The 14,614-nt window shown below is 42.2% G+C and overlaps 1 protein-coding gene across 1 annotated transcript; it reads left to right on the top strand.

Annotated features, from left to right (window-relative positions):
* Window positions 1-4,301: 4,301 nt before the first annotated feature.
* LOC129843014 (alpha-ketoglutarate-dependent dioxygenase alkB homolog 7, mitochondrial-like) lies at window positions 4,302-12,980 on the top strand. Its single transcript, XM_055911739.1, has 4 exons — window positions 4,302-4,713; window positions 9,471-9,644; window positions 9,898-10,022; window positions 12,620-12,980. The coding sequence occupies exons 1-4, from the start codon at window positions 4,426-4,428 to the stop codon at window positions 12,738-12,740; spliced, it is 708 nt and encodes a 235-aa protein (XP_055767714.1). The 5' UTR covers window positions 4,302-4,425; the 3' UTR covers window positions 12,741-12,980.
* The last annotated feature ends 1,634 nt before the right edge of the window (window positions 12,981-14,614 follow it).

Raw genomic sequence — 14,614 nt, 5'->3', positions numbered from 1 at the left:
CCAACCAAAAACATGACAAGGAGACCAGCCACGGCAACAGCAGGGTTTTTATTACAAATGAAAATAAACAAAAAAGACCATTCTAAAATGAGAAATAGAGGCCTGGGGAGATACGGCAATTCGTACAAATAACCCACACTTGTCTTGTTTTCATTGATACCTTCACATCTGCCTAATTCATTGATAAACCTATATCTTGTAAGAGTAAGTTATTTGACCTGAAAGGACTGCCACAGGTACAGTTGACTTCAAACCATTTCTAGAGACAGATATTGAAGCTAGTTTACACCGCATCTCAAATCACAGTTGCATAACACTTTTCTTTTCTACCTTATTCCACTCTTCCAAGGACCCTGTTCTATTATTTTCCTTCTTCCGCTGTTCAATTAATGAGGAGCATCTCATGCTCTTCCTCTCCTATTCACCTCCTCCCTCCCTGGGTCGCGTTCATTAGGCACCAAAGGGCATGAAAGAGGAACATGGACTCATTTTCCATTTTGAAAACGCATGCCCTAATGAACATGAGCCCGGTTTACTCGGTGAGGTAGAAGTGCATCTTGTCGTTGACGTTCTTCCTCTCGGGGTTGAGGCGTTGTACTTATGTGAATATTAGATGTACTCTATAGCGTACTAGTTTATTCTCCCACTCGGGTGGCGCTTCCAGAAGCTTTAAAATGAGGGCCAGGTTGTCAGAATGGGTAATGAGCTGTATAAGTACACATTAATTAGAAGTAAGTACCCCTCAAGATACACTTCCTTTTAACTAGCTAAATCCTGTGTAACAACTAGTAATTTCATTGTACGTAGGCAAACATTACATGTAGAAATAGTGTCTTATTCCTCATCTGAGATGACACTCGTACTACATCTGTTTCCGTGAGCTCAACCAAGTTAACCCAGATGGTACGCTTTTGGGGGCAAGTGCTAGCAACAATGTTGAGTGGAGATATATTTTAAATATTGCAAAATCATGGTTAAGTAATTATAGCCTATTGAGCACAGGCTATAATCTCTCAGACACCCAGTGCTTCCACAAGGGATCGCAACCTTTGTCACAGTTGTTAATGAATCGGATCCAGTTGAGAAGAAGCGAAACAAGAAGTTGGTGAATTTAGTGGAAACCTGCTCATTTGTAACACGCATGGTAACATGTCAGTGGCGCAGCAGTCTAAGGTACTGCATCTTAGAGCTAGAGGCATTACTACAGACCCGTGTTCAATTCCAGGCTGTATCACAACAGGCCGTGATTGGGAGTCCCATAGGGCGGCGCACAATTGGCCCAACGTCGTCCGGTTTAGAGTTTGGCCGGGGTAGGCCATCATTGTAAATAAGAATTTGTTCTTAACTGACTTGCCTAGTTAAATAAAGGTTACATGTATTATTATTTTTAAGGATTCGTTGTTACACTTCTGTAATGAAAGACCAAAATTATTACCAGTTTTACGGTTGACAAAAATTGCTTTTTTCTTCTTCATTCAAGTGGTATACACAGTAGCAATTTTAAAATAAACATATTTGAACCAAAATTCATATTCTATCAGGTAGATGAGGTTGACAGTTTATGGTTGTGACCACGGTTATTACAATATTGCTTGTTTAAATCTATCAAAAGTAGAGAACTTTACACACCATGAGTGGTCTTGTTGCACTACATGTAGAGGACATGAAGAACGGGTCCTTATGGTTTAGCTGACCCTGCTCATTCCTGATTCATTTTAGACAGATCTGACGGAGTTCATCTAATCTCCTGACACATCTTTTTAGAAATCCCAGTTTTGAGAGAAATATTATTAAATGTCACAGACGGCTATTGCAAGAAACTACATTAGATAATATTTCAGTTAATATCCATTATTGCCTGTTTTGTAAAAACTTTTTTGGAGAGTTTAAAATTGAGATCCTTTGATCCGGACAAGGGCATTTCCAGGCTTGGAAATTAATAATGAAATTATTTACAAAATTCCAAAAAACAAATGTTTTCCTTTATAAAATACCTCTCAATTAGATTTTTATATTCAAATAATGTTTTTTTTCTTTTTTTCTTACTATAACAATAAAGTTTCCCTGCCAGACAAGGGTTGTCCCGACATTCAAGAATCCTTGATTCACAAGGTTGAAGGTCCTAGTCACTCAAAGTGACGGTTGTAGTAAGCTGCATGACTGTCCTCAACAAAACCCCACCTGACTAGGCTATAATAGTGTCCTCTGTTGAGTAATGGCAGGTGGATGCATCAACAATGAACTATCTACGGTTATCTTTAGTTTGTTTAAGGCCCACCAGAGAACCTGTTTAACCTTTCTATTTATTTTGTTGCTAGTTTGCCTAGTCAATCATTTCCATGTGTTTGTACAGCAGCAATTAGTTGAAAAACAGTGTTCTAAAGTGTCCGCATACATGTACATACCTATGCTAAGTTAGCCTTGTAGAGTGTTAAACGCCACAACTCATATCAATCAGTCCTCCACACCCATATCATCACCCCCATTGTGCAAGATAGATGAAAGTAGTTCACAGAGAGGCTATGGTGGGGAAGTCAACCATGTAAGAGACGTTGGGATTTTATGAGCGTAGGTCATGCTTCACAAAGTTAGCACGACCCAGGGCCATATTACATTTACATTTAAGTCATTTAGCAGACGCTCTTATCCAGAGCGACTTACAAATTGGTGCATTCACCTTGACATCCAGTGGAACAGCCACTTTACAATAGTGCATCTAAATCTTTTAAGGGGGGGGGGGGGGGGGGTCAGAAGGATTACTTTATCCTATCCTAGGTATTCCTTAAAGAGGTGGGGTTTCAGGTGTCTCCGGAAGGTGGTGATTGACTCCGCTGTCCTGGCGTCGTGAGGGAGTTTGTTCCACCATTGGGGTGCCAGAGCAGCGAACAGTTTTGACTGGGCTGAGCGGGAACTGTACTTCCTCAGTGGTAGGGAGGCGAGCAGGCCAGAGGTGGATGAACGCAGTGCCCTTGTTTGGGTGTAGGGCCTGATCAGAGCCTGAAGGTACTGAGGTGCCGTTCCCCTCACAGCTCCGTAGGCAAGCACCATGGTCTTGTAGCGGATGCGAGCTTCAACTGGAAGCCAGTGGAGAGAGCGGAGGAGCGGGGTGACGTGAGAGAACTTGGGAAGGTTGAACACCAGACGGGCTGCGGCGTTCTGGATGAGTTGTAGGGGTTTAATGGCACAGGCAGGGAGCCCAGCCAACAGCGAGTTGCAGTAATCCAGACGGGAGATGACAAGTGCCTGGATTAGGACCTGCGCCGCTTCCTGTGTGAGGCAGGGTCGTACTCTGCGGATGTTGTAGAGCATGAACCTACAGGAACGGGCCACCGCCTTGATGTTAGTTGAGAACGACAGGGTGTTGTCCAGGATCACGCCAAGGTTCTTAGCGCTCTGGGAGGAGGACACAATGGAGTTGTCAACCGTGATGGCGAGATCATGGAACGGGCAGTCCTTCCCCGGGAGGAAGAGCAGCTCCGTCTTGCCGAGGTTCAGCTTGAGGTGGTGATCCGTCCACATTGATATGTCTGCCAGACATTCAGAGATGCGATTCGCCACCTGGTTATCAGAAGGGGGAAAGAAGAAGATTAATTGTGTGTCATCTGCATAGCAATGATAGGAGAGACCATGTGAGGTTATGAAAGAGCCAAGTGACTTGGTGTATAGCGAGAATAGGAGAGGGCCTAGAACAGAGCCCTGGGGGACACCAGTGGTGAGAGCACGTGGTGAGGAGACAGATTCTCGCCACGCCACCTGGTAGGAGCGACCCGTCAGGTAGGACGCAATCCAAGCGTGGGCCGCGCCGGAGATGCCCAACTCGGAGAGGGTGGAGAGGAGGATCTGATGGTTCACAGTATCAAAGGCAGCCGATAGGTCTAGAAGGATGAGAGCAGAGGAGAGAGAGTTAGTAGATATGTCAATATGTAGATATGGAAAGTAATGACATATTTCCATATGTAGATATGGAAAGTAATGACATATTTACATATTTCCATAGCCTCTAACTGTATAGCTCTAGCATGACCTATAAAGATAGCATAGGCATAGCCTAGTGAGAAAAAGACAACACCTAAATACAATAAAAGAGCTCACAGCATTAGGCTTAGTAAAGTACCGTTCTTGTAAGACAATCTATTTGATTTAAAAAGACTTATACATTCCTTATTTACGTAGCATTTATGCATTTGACATGGATAACACAGAATCCTGTTGTAATTTCAGTGAAAAGGTTAATAGCGTGTTATTTTAGGCCTAGGCAGGCTTTTTTTATTTAATGAAGTGTGACGACAATACAACTCCCACAATGCAGTGCGTTTTCAAAATGTCGCTCTTCTTCGTGACCTGACTTCTGTGCCACCAGACAACAAAGCATAGCTTAATTTAGCAAATTTGACAGTCTACATAAATCATTTTATTTAATGAAGCATGAGACTGCTGATTACAGTTGCCAGACGTATTCATAAACGGCCGCTGTACACTCCCACATCATGTCTAAGTTCGGCAGCGAGTTGCTCCGGAGCTGCTACGAACAGCGGCCTGCAGTTCAGAAATGACCAACTAGTCTGCGGTTCGACCGGGGAGTTGGTCCAGAGCCTTCGCGGTCAGGTGGAGGTGAGGACGGAGTTCATAAGTGAGGAAGAGGAGGGTGCTCTCATGAAAGAACTCGAGCCTGGGCTGAGGAAGAAACGATACGAGTTCGACCACTGGGACGATGTAAGTTGTAAATAGACCTTGCTTGTTGACTACAAAGAAGTGCCAAACTCACACTCACGTTAACGTTAGTTAGATAAAGCTGCTGCACGTCCTCAGCTCCAGCCGACACTCAGAGGGGCTGCTACAGTATGTACGGAGGAGCTCTTTTGATTAATTCCCCTATTGGCATCATGCAAATGCTTTGTAGTCTTATATTTCACCGATAAACATGCAGAGAAAAAAACAGCGGCAGCAATAACATAAATATCCATATTATACTAGATGCTGTAAAGTCTCATATTTGAATTTTTAGGCTATTAATTATCGTCATCATACATTACAAGTTGAATATATCTTAATTTAGATTGAACAGTCAGTTCCCGGTTTCCCAATAACAATGCAATTTATGCTTATGCGTGTTTTAACGATGTATCGGCGGAAGATGTAACATACGTTTCCCAAAACACCATGCAGAAAGAACGTTTGCCAAGTGCATCGTTGGATCGTTTGTTGATACTGATATGTTTGAGATAAAAAAGCTAGCGGTGATCTCGAATCAGCTTTCTTTATTCAATTTTCACCTTTACTTTAGAATTATTCCACAATACTGATTAGCTGCAGATAAATATTGTAATGACCTTAGGTTTATAAGCGCAGAAATTGACCCAGCCGCACGAGCATGCTTTTGCGGCACAGTCGATAGCGCGCTGGACTTCGGGCTAGAAGGTCGAGGGTTCGAGACCTGCTCCTTGCCTGTTTCATTACAATATTATCACCTAGGCCTATATGGCAAATATTGACGCTGCTTATTCTAATACTTACCCAATATTTATGCACTAAATCACAGATTTGGCACATCATTGCACATGTTACACATCATGAAAAACACTGAACAAGTATATAAACCCAACCTGTAAAGTGCTGGTCCCATGTTACATAAGCTGAAATATAAATTCCTAGAAATGTTACAAACGCACAAAAAAGCTTCTCAAAATGTTTGTGCAAAAATTTGTTTACATCACTGTTAGTGAGCATTTATTTGCCAAGATAATATACATTTACATTTACATTTAAGTCATTTAGCAGACGCTCTTATCCAGAGCGACTTACAAATTGGTGCATTCACCTTATGACACCCAGTGGAACAGCCACTTTACAATAGTGCATCTAAATCTTTTAAGGGGGGGGGGGGGGGGGGGTAATAAGGATTGCTTTATCCTATCCTAGGTATTCCTTAAAGAGGTGGGGTTTCAGGTGTCTCCGGAAGGTGGTGATTGACTCCGCTGTCCTGGCGTCGTGAGGGAGTTTGTTCCACCATTGGGGTGCCAGAGCAGCGAACAGTTTTGACTGGGCTGAGCGGGAACTGTACTTCCTCAGTGGTAGGGAGGCGAGCAGGCCAGAGGTGGATGCAGTGCCCTTATTTGGGTGTAGGGCCTGATCAGAGCCTGAAGGTACTGAGGTGCCGTTCCCCTCACAGCTCCGTAGGCAAGCACCATGGTCTTGTAGCGGATGCGAGCTTCAACTAGAAGCCAGTGGAGAGAGCGGAGGAGCGGGGTGACGTGAGAGAACTTGGGAAGGTTGAACACCAGACGGGTTGCGGCGTTCTGGATGAGTTGTAGGGGTTTAATGGCTCAGGCAGGGAGCCCAGCCAACAGCGAGTTGCAGTAATCCAGACGGGAGATGACAAGTGCCTGGATTAGGACCTGCGCCGCTTCCTGTGTGAGGCAGGGTCGTACTCTGCGGATGTTGTAGAGCATGAACCTACAGGAACGGGCCACCGCCTTGATGTTAGTTGAGAACGACAGGGTGTTGTCCAGGATCACGCCAAGGTTCTTAGCGCTCTGGGAGGAGGACACAATGGAGTTGTCAACCGTGATGGCGAGATCATGGAACGGGCAGTCCTTCCCCGGGAGGAAGAGCAGCTCCGTCTTGCCGAGGTTCAGCTTGAGGTGGTGATCCGTCATCCACACTGATATGTCTGCCAGACATGCAGAGATGCGATTCGCCACCTGGTCATCAGAAGGGGGAAAGGAGAAATTGTGTGTCGTCTGCATAGCAATGATAGGAGAGACCATGTGAGGTTATGACAGAGCCAAGTGACTTGGTGTATAGCGAGAATAGGAGAGGGCCTAGAACAGAGCCCTGGGGGACACCAGTGGTGAGAGGACGTGGTGAGGAGACAGATTCTCGCCACGCCACCTGGTAGGAGCGACCTGTCAGGTAGGACGCAATCCAAGCGTGGGCCGCGCCGGAGATGCCCAACTCGGAGAGGGTGGAGAGGAGGATCTGATGGTTCACAGTATCGAAGGCAGCCGATAGGTCTAGAAGGATGAGAGCAGAGGAGAGAGAGTTAGCTTTAGCAGTGCGGAGCGCCTCCGTGATACAGAGAAGAGCAGTCTCAGTTGAGCAGTCTCAGTTGAATATATCCTCCTGACAGTTGTGGCATATCAAGATGCTGATTAAACAACATGATCATTACATAGGTGCACTTTGAAAAAGTGCAGTTTTGTCACACAACACAATGCCACAGGCATCTCAAATTTTGATTGGGAGTGTAATTGGCATGCTGACTGCAGGAATGTCCACCAGAGCTGTTGCCAAATAATTTAATGCTCATTTCTCTACCATAAGCTGCCTCCAACGTCGGAAATCTTTGAAATTGTTGCATGTTACGTTTTATATTTTTGTTCAGTATATATTGAGGCAAAAATAACAGACAGTGTAGCCTACAATTAGTAACATAGAACTCAATGTACTGAAAATAAAATAGATTTCAACATGAATAAAATATTTATGCCTATGTCAGTGGTGGTCGGTGCTGTTTTATGAGGGAGGTTGATTATTTTTATGATGAGCATGGCCTTATTTCTATTACAACATATTAGATGACTGTCATTAATATTCCATTCACCCAGCTCAAAATAACATTCATAGGTTTAGGCTACTACATGATTTTCCCTATACCCATGATGAGGTTGCTACAATCTATTCTCTGAATGAAAGTTGAAAACGTAGGTGCACAGCTCGAGATAAATTTTAGTAGGCAAGGTGACAGACAATGACACATTCAATACTGCCTTGCATACTCTGGCCTGCATCTAGCTGATCTAGGGTGTAATCATTAGTTCAACAGTTGCAAACAAAATGTTTATTTTGGACAAATTCAGGTATGTTCATCCCAGTTCCTTTTGCTCCCATTTAAGAAAAGTGTTTTAATGAATACACCCCTGATCCCGGTTCACTTTGATCGCAGCTACATACAAACAGCGTGATCACTTTGCTTTTGTATAATTCCTTCTCACTTCTACACCTTCTCCTCCTCTTACCTTTTCCCTTGTGGACTTCAGTGCACAACAAATCAGCTGTCTGACCAGGCAAAAAAAACTTAAGCCAAACCTTCATATCATAACTGCTAACCGCTACACTCAGCCTACATCGTTGTCACCATATTAGCTAACGTCATAGTCAACATAGCTACGAGAACTAACGCGTTAGTAAAGCCATTACAATCATACAGTTTTGAATAGCCATAGCAAGCTATCTAACATAGCATCCCTCTCTGTCTGAGCTGGGTGTTTTGAGTAGGCTAAACTAGCTAGCTAAGTGAAAGTGAAAAAAATATCAAGGATAGCTAGCTCTCTCTTCATTTTTAAACTAATGTATTTATTCAAAACTGTTCAACTGTTGCTTTCTTTCTCTGAGTCAACTACCCACCACATTTTATGCACTGCTGTGATAGCTAGCTGGAGTTTATGCTTTCAGTACAAGATTAATTATCTGATTCTTTGATTGGGTTGACAACATGTCAGTTCATGCTGCAAGTTCTCTGATAGGTTGGAGGATGTCCTCTGGAGGTTGTCATAATTACTGTGTAATTCTAAGGACGGGGTGAGAACCATGAGCCTCCTCGGTTTATATTGAAGTCAATGTACCCAGAGGAGGACGGAAACTAGCTGTCCTTTGGCTACACCATGGTACCCTACAGAGTGCTGTTGAGGCTACTGTAGACCTTCATTGTAAAGCAGTGGGTTTTAATCAATTATTTGGTGACGTGGGTATATTTAGTATAGTTTTATCTAAAAAGGATCACTTTTTTAATGTTTCACTATTTGTATTTTTATGAAATTCACTGAGCAGGATGGTCCTCCTCTGAGAAGCCTCCACTGGCCTTTGTAGCCTATATCCTACTGTAGCCTATTAATGCAGTCATCTCGGTTTTTATTTGAAGCATATTTTTATCCTTTGCTTGTTTGAAACAGCTGCAAAGAAATTGGCAACTTTGTATTTGTAGTCAACTTCGTTCCGAAGTAATCGGCGTTCACAGCGAGACGGATAAACAGCTTGATTCTATGTTTGACGCCGAGAGGGCGAAAAATCTTCCAACGACGCACTTAGCTGATCTACGAGGGGTCTGAGGCAGTCGGTAAATGACGCGCATTTTCAATTGCAACTTTAGTGACGATGGTTTTGGGGAACAGCTCTGAGATTTAATGATGCTCCCACAAATGTTCTAGCGATGAACTTAGCCTTAAAATGCTTTTGGGAAACCAAGCCCAGAACAGTGTTTGTTGGCAATCAGAGATGAAAATTGGAAAATAAAATCACTCTCCGATTATGTAAAATCCTTGAAATCAATGTAAATTATCCAAATAATTTCACTCCTGGAACCCAGTCCCCCTCCACAATCCCACCCCTGTTGACAATGATCACTCCCTTGAGGCCCCTACCAACATTTAATTACATTGTTTCATTCATTCTTTCAACATTGTGCTCACCAGGCGATTCATGGTTACCGGGAGACAGAGCGTGCTCAGTGGGGAGAGGTGTGTGAGGGGGTGATGGATCGCCTCCGAGCTGTGGCTTTCTCTGAGGGCAGCCCTCTCCTAGGCCCTGTGCATGTCCTGGACCTGGACAAGGCTGGATACATCAAACCACACATCGACAGTGTCAAGGTAGGTAGACGGCTCTCATATTAACCTGAGATGAAAGGCAAGATACATTTGGAACATGGTGTTCTGTGTGCATGATTATTGATTGGGCACAATGTGAATACTTTTTTGGCAAAAGTGATATTTCTTTTACAATGCTGTTTGGAACTCGGTCATTCTCTCATCCCCCCTCACCCCTGTTTTTTAAAATCTTTCATCCTGCCTTTCTCTTTCACTGTCTCCCTGACCCTTTCTTTCCCTTCCTCTCCTCTGTCAGTTCTGTGGCAGCACTATAGCAGGGCTGAGTTTGTTGTCAGACAGTGTGATGCGCTTGGTGAGGGAGGATGAACCTGCTGAATGGATGAACTTGTTTCTGCCCCGTCGCTCTCTCTACATACTCAGGTAAGGACCCAATAAGACCTGCCATAGCAACATTCTGTCTTTCATTGTTTACAAACAACCACTTGCGCATACACTAAAGGCACAGTCAACTTAGTGTATGTAAACTTCTGATCCACTGGAATTGTGATACAGTGAATTACAAGTGAAATAATCAGTTGATAGGCCTACCTGGTAGGCCTACGGTAGGTTTTTACTACTCAAAACGATTCTATGGATTTATTTGACATGGGAAAGAGCAACTGAGTAAATACCCTAATGAGAGTCTGCACTAAACAAACCCACAGTATCTCCTGTGGAGAACAAGAACATGAAGTGGTTTACTTAATTGTTCTATGTTACCTCCATGTTGGTACACTGACTGAACGCCTCCTATAGCCTATAACTATCCTTATGAGGGCCCAGAGGTTCGCCAGGTCAGATGACCTGGGGTCTTATGCTTCAACTATCACACATCTCAGAGTGGGAGTGCTAATCTAGGATCCGGTCCTCCCCTGTCCGTGTTGGGGTTAATTCCACAAATTCAATTCTACAGTATTTCAATTCTCTCCCTCTATATTCCATTCATTTAATATCAAATTCCAGGTAAGTATTTGACTTGAGATCATTAAATTCCCCATGGCCATGTCACTGTTCAGGTAGCCTAGTAGTTTAAATGATTTACAGTTGAAGTCGGAAGTTAACATACACTTAGGTTGGAATCAATAAAACATATACCCACTCCACAAATTTCTTGTCAACAAACTATAGTTTTGGCAAGTAGGTTAGGACATCTACTTTGTGTGTGACACAAGTAATTTTTCCAACAATTGTTTACGGACAGATTATTTCACTTGTAATTCACTGTATCACAATTCCAGTGGATCAGAAGTTTACATACACTAAGTTGACTGTGCCTTTAAACAGCTTAGAAAATTTCAGAAAATGATGTCATGGCTTTAGAAGCTTCTGATTGGTTAATTGACATAATTTGAGTCAATTGGAGGTGTACCTGTGGATGTATTTCAAAACCTAGCTTCAAACTCAGTGCCTCTTTGCTTGACATCATGGGGAAATCAGCCAAGACATCCAAAATAAATTTGACCTCCACAAGTCTGGTTCATCCTTGGGAGCAATTTCCAAACGCCTGAAGATGCCACGTTCATCTGTACAAACAATAGTACGCAAGTATAAACACCATGGGACCACACAGACGTGTTCTGTCTCCAAGAGATGAACGTACTTTGCTGCGAAAAGTGCAAATCAATCCCAGAACAACAGCAAAGGACCCTGTGAAAATGCTGGAGGAAAGAGATACGAAAGTATCTATATCCATAGTGAAACAAGGCCTATATTGACATAACTTGAAAGCCGCTCAGCAAGGAAGAAGCCACTGCTCCAAAACCTCTATAAAAAAGCCAGACTAAGGTTTGCAACTGCACATGGGGGCAAAGATCGTACTCGTTGGAGAAATGTCCTCTGGTCTGATGATACAAAAATAGAACTGTTTGGCCATAATGACCATCGTTATGTTTGGAGGAAAAAGGGGGAGGCTTGCAAGCCGATGAACACCATCCCAATCGTCAAGCACGGGGTGGCAGCATCATGTTGTGGGGGTGCTTTGCTGCAGGAGGGACTGGTGCACTTCACAAAATAGATGGCATCATGAGGTAGGAAAATTATGTGGATATATTGAAGCAGCATCTCAAGACATCAGTCAGGAAGTTAAAGCTTGGTCACAAATGGGTCTTCCAAATGGACAATGACCCCAAGCATACTTCCAAAGTTGTGGCAAAATGGCTTAAGGACAACAAAGTCAAGGTATTGGAGTGGCCATCTGACTCAGTTGCACCAGCTCTGTCAGGAGGAATGGGCCAAAATTCACCCAACTTATTGTGGAAGGCTACCCGAAACGTTTGACCCAAGTTAAACAATTTAAAGGCAATGCTACCAAATACTAATTGAGTGTATGTAAACTTCTGACCCACTGGGAATATGATGATGGAAATAAAAGCCAAAATAAATAATTCTCTCTCTTTTTATTCTGACTTTTCACATTCTTAAAATAAAGTGGTGATCCTAACTGACCTAAAACAGGGAATTTTTACTGGGATTAAATGTCAGGAATTGTGAAAAACTGAGTTTAAATGTATTTGGCTAAGGTATGTAAACTTCCGACTTCAACAGTATATTAAAAAAAAAGCAGTCAATTTTTTTTATACTATGTACATTAATTCCATTAACTGGGAATTTTACAAATATTGAATTACAATTAAATTCCAAAGATTACTTTTTTTCACAATTCCAACAGTCTAATTCCAATTTAATTCCATAACTTGAAGGTTGTTGACATTCAAATTGAATTCAACGTACAGTAAATTATCTACTTCATGAGTGAATTCATTGGAATTTCAAATTAAGTTGGAATTGACCAACACTGGTCCATATATTCATTATGATCTTAAAGGCTAAACTGGTCCATGTATTCTTGTGATCTTAAAGGCTAAACTGATCCTAAATCGGCACTCATACTCTGAAACACTTGATACAGCTCCTGGCATTTCACACATTGTGCTTGTGTGGTGAATGACTGATGACATTGTTTTCATGCATCCTTCCAGGGACCAGGCCAGATATAAGTTCACCCATGAGATCCTTAAAGATGATGAGTCTATTTTCTCTGGACAGAGAGTGCCCCGCCATCGCCGCATCTCTGTCATCTGCCGGAACCTTCCTGTTTGAAGCATGAGTGCCAAGAGGGACACAACTGTGACAGTCTCACTGGCGGTAGCCAGAGCTCGGTATCTGAGACTTCAAGAACATCACTGTGTTAAAATTTGATGTACACGCTTTCTCACTGTGCGAGAGACTATGTTGGGAAAGATGATTTAGATGTTTCCCTGATCAGTTTTCATTGGAGCACTTTTTTCTAAATAAACTACCTGTACAGGATTTGATTGTGAATTAAATGTTGGGAAGGCATTCAGATGTAATGCATTATGACCCTTTGAAATGCATCATAAGACTTGTCATAAGTATCTATGAACTTCTTATGCTAATTAACATTATATAATGAATCTGAGTTATTAGCCTTTTAAAAAATGACACATAGAAAGGCAAGTTGATAAGTTGTAGGTGAACCAGTTGAAGGAGAACCTGCATTTTCTGGTGAGCTTCACTACCCAACTATCCAAGATCTGTACTAGGTAATTACCAAGTGCGTTGAATTCTTAGAGGTAAATGGATACTTCAAATACTTATAGCCCTATATGCGACACAGCTCATGGGCGTTCTAGAAGGCTACAATGCGGAGCCTGGAAATAACTGGTGCCATTTTTTTAGAATACTTGTTAACGACAAATCCTGTTACTGAAGGCGTATCTATAATCTGTAACTCTTTGTCCGTCCATCTGAATTGTTTAATGTGTGGATATCTGTATAGAAACCGTCTGAGCATAACTCTTCTCCAAACCGGCACCAATAACCAGAGGAGTCATGCTCATAGGGGGCACAAGGGCACGTGTGTCCTGTAAAAAAATAAATAATAATAATTAGATGAATGACTAAACTTAATTTTAAGCCCACATTTTGTCATAATTGTTTATTTAAAAAAAAAAAAGTGCTGTTTAAGATGAGGGAGAACGATTCTTTCTTTTTTTTATGAGCATGGCCTTATTTCTATTACAGCATATTGGATGACTGTCATTCATATTCACCCAGTTCAATGTAACAGCGATAGATTTAGGCTACTATATCATGCTACTAAATGATTGTCCCTATACCCATCATCAGGTTGATACAACCTAGCGCAGGTCGAGAGAAATTTCACTCATCAAGGTGACAGACAGTGACACATTCAATACCAACTTGCACACTCTTGCCTGCATCTAGGTGATCTAGGGTGTAATCATTAGTCCAACAGTTGCAAAGAAGTTTATTTTGAAAAAAAGTCTGGTATGTTTATCCACATTTCATTCTGTTTGCTTCCGTTTAAAAGTTTTGCAACAAAATCTACAGAATAAATACACCCCTGATCAAACACAAAACTAGCAGCCACATATATACCTTAATACTTTTCCTCGTTGTATATACAGCATAATTCCTTCTCACATCCACACTCTTCTCTCACCCTTTTCCTTTGCATGTGGACTTCCGTGCACAATGCAACAGCTGTCTACAACAGCATTCTGACCAGGCAAAAAACACCTTTCCAAGCCAAATTTTCATACCATAACCGCTACACACAGCCTACATCCTTTTCACCATATTAACGTCATAGTAAACATAGCTACTAGAACTAACGCGTTAGTATACCCGCTACAATCATGCAGTACACTGTACGGGAAGCAGTATAGCAGTTACATCGGTGGGTGGCAATACATTTATAAAACCAAAGGCTTACCTTGACTTGGAAGAGTTCAAGTGTTGGATAGTATATAGCCAGCTAGCTAACATAGCATCCCTCTCTGTTTGAGTGAGCTAAACTAGCTAGCTAAGCAAGTGAACGTGGAAGTAAAAAAAGATATTAACTAAGCAAAAAAGAAATGTCCTCTCAATGTCAACTGCGTTTATTTTCTATTTTCAGCAAACTTAACATGTGTAAATATTTGTATGAA

The sequence above is a fragment of the Salvelinus fontinalis genome, unplaced genomic scaffold, assembly GCF_029448725.1.
Source record: "Salvelinus fontinalis isolate EN_2023a unplaced genomic scaffold, ASM2944872v1 scaffold_0088, whole genome shotgun sequence".
Classification (NCBI taxonomy): Eukaryota; Metazoa; Chordata; class Actinopteri; order Salmoniformes; family Salmonidae; genus Salvelinus; species Salvelinus fontinalis.
This window is presented reverse-complemented; position numbering and strand designations above follow the sequence as displayed.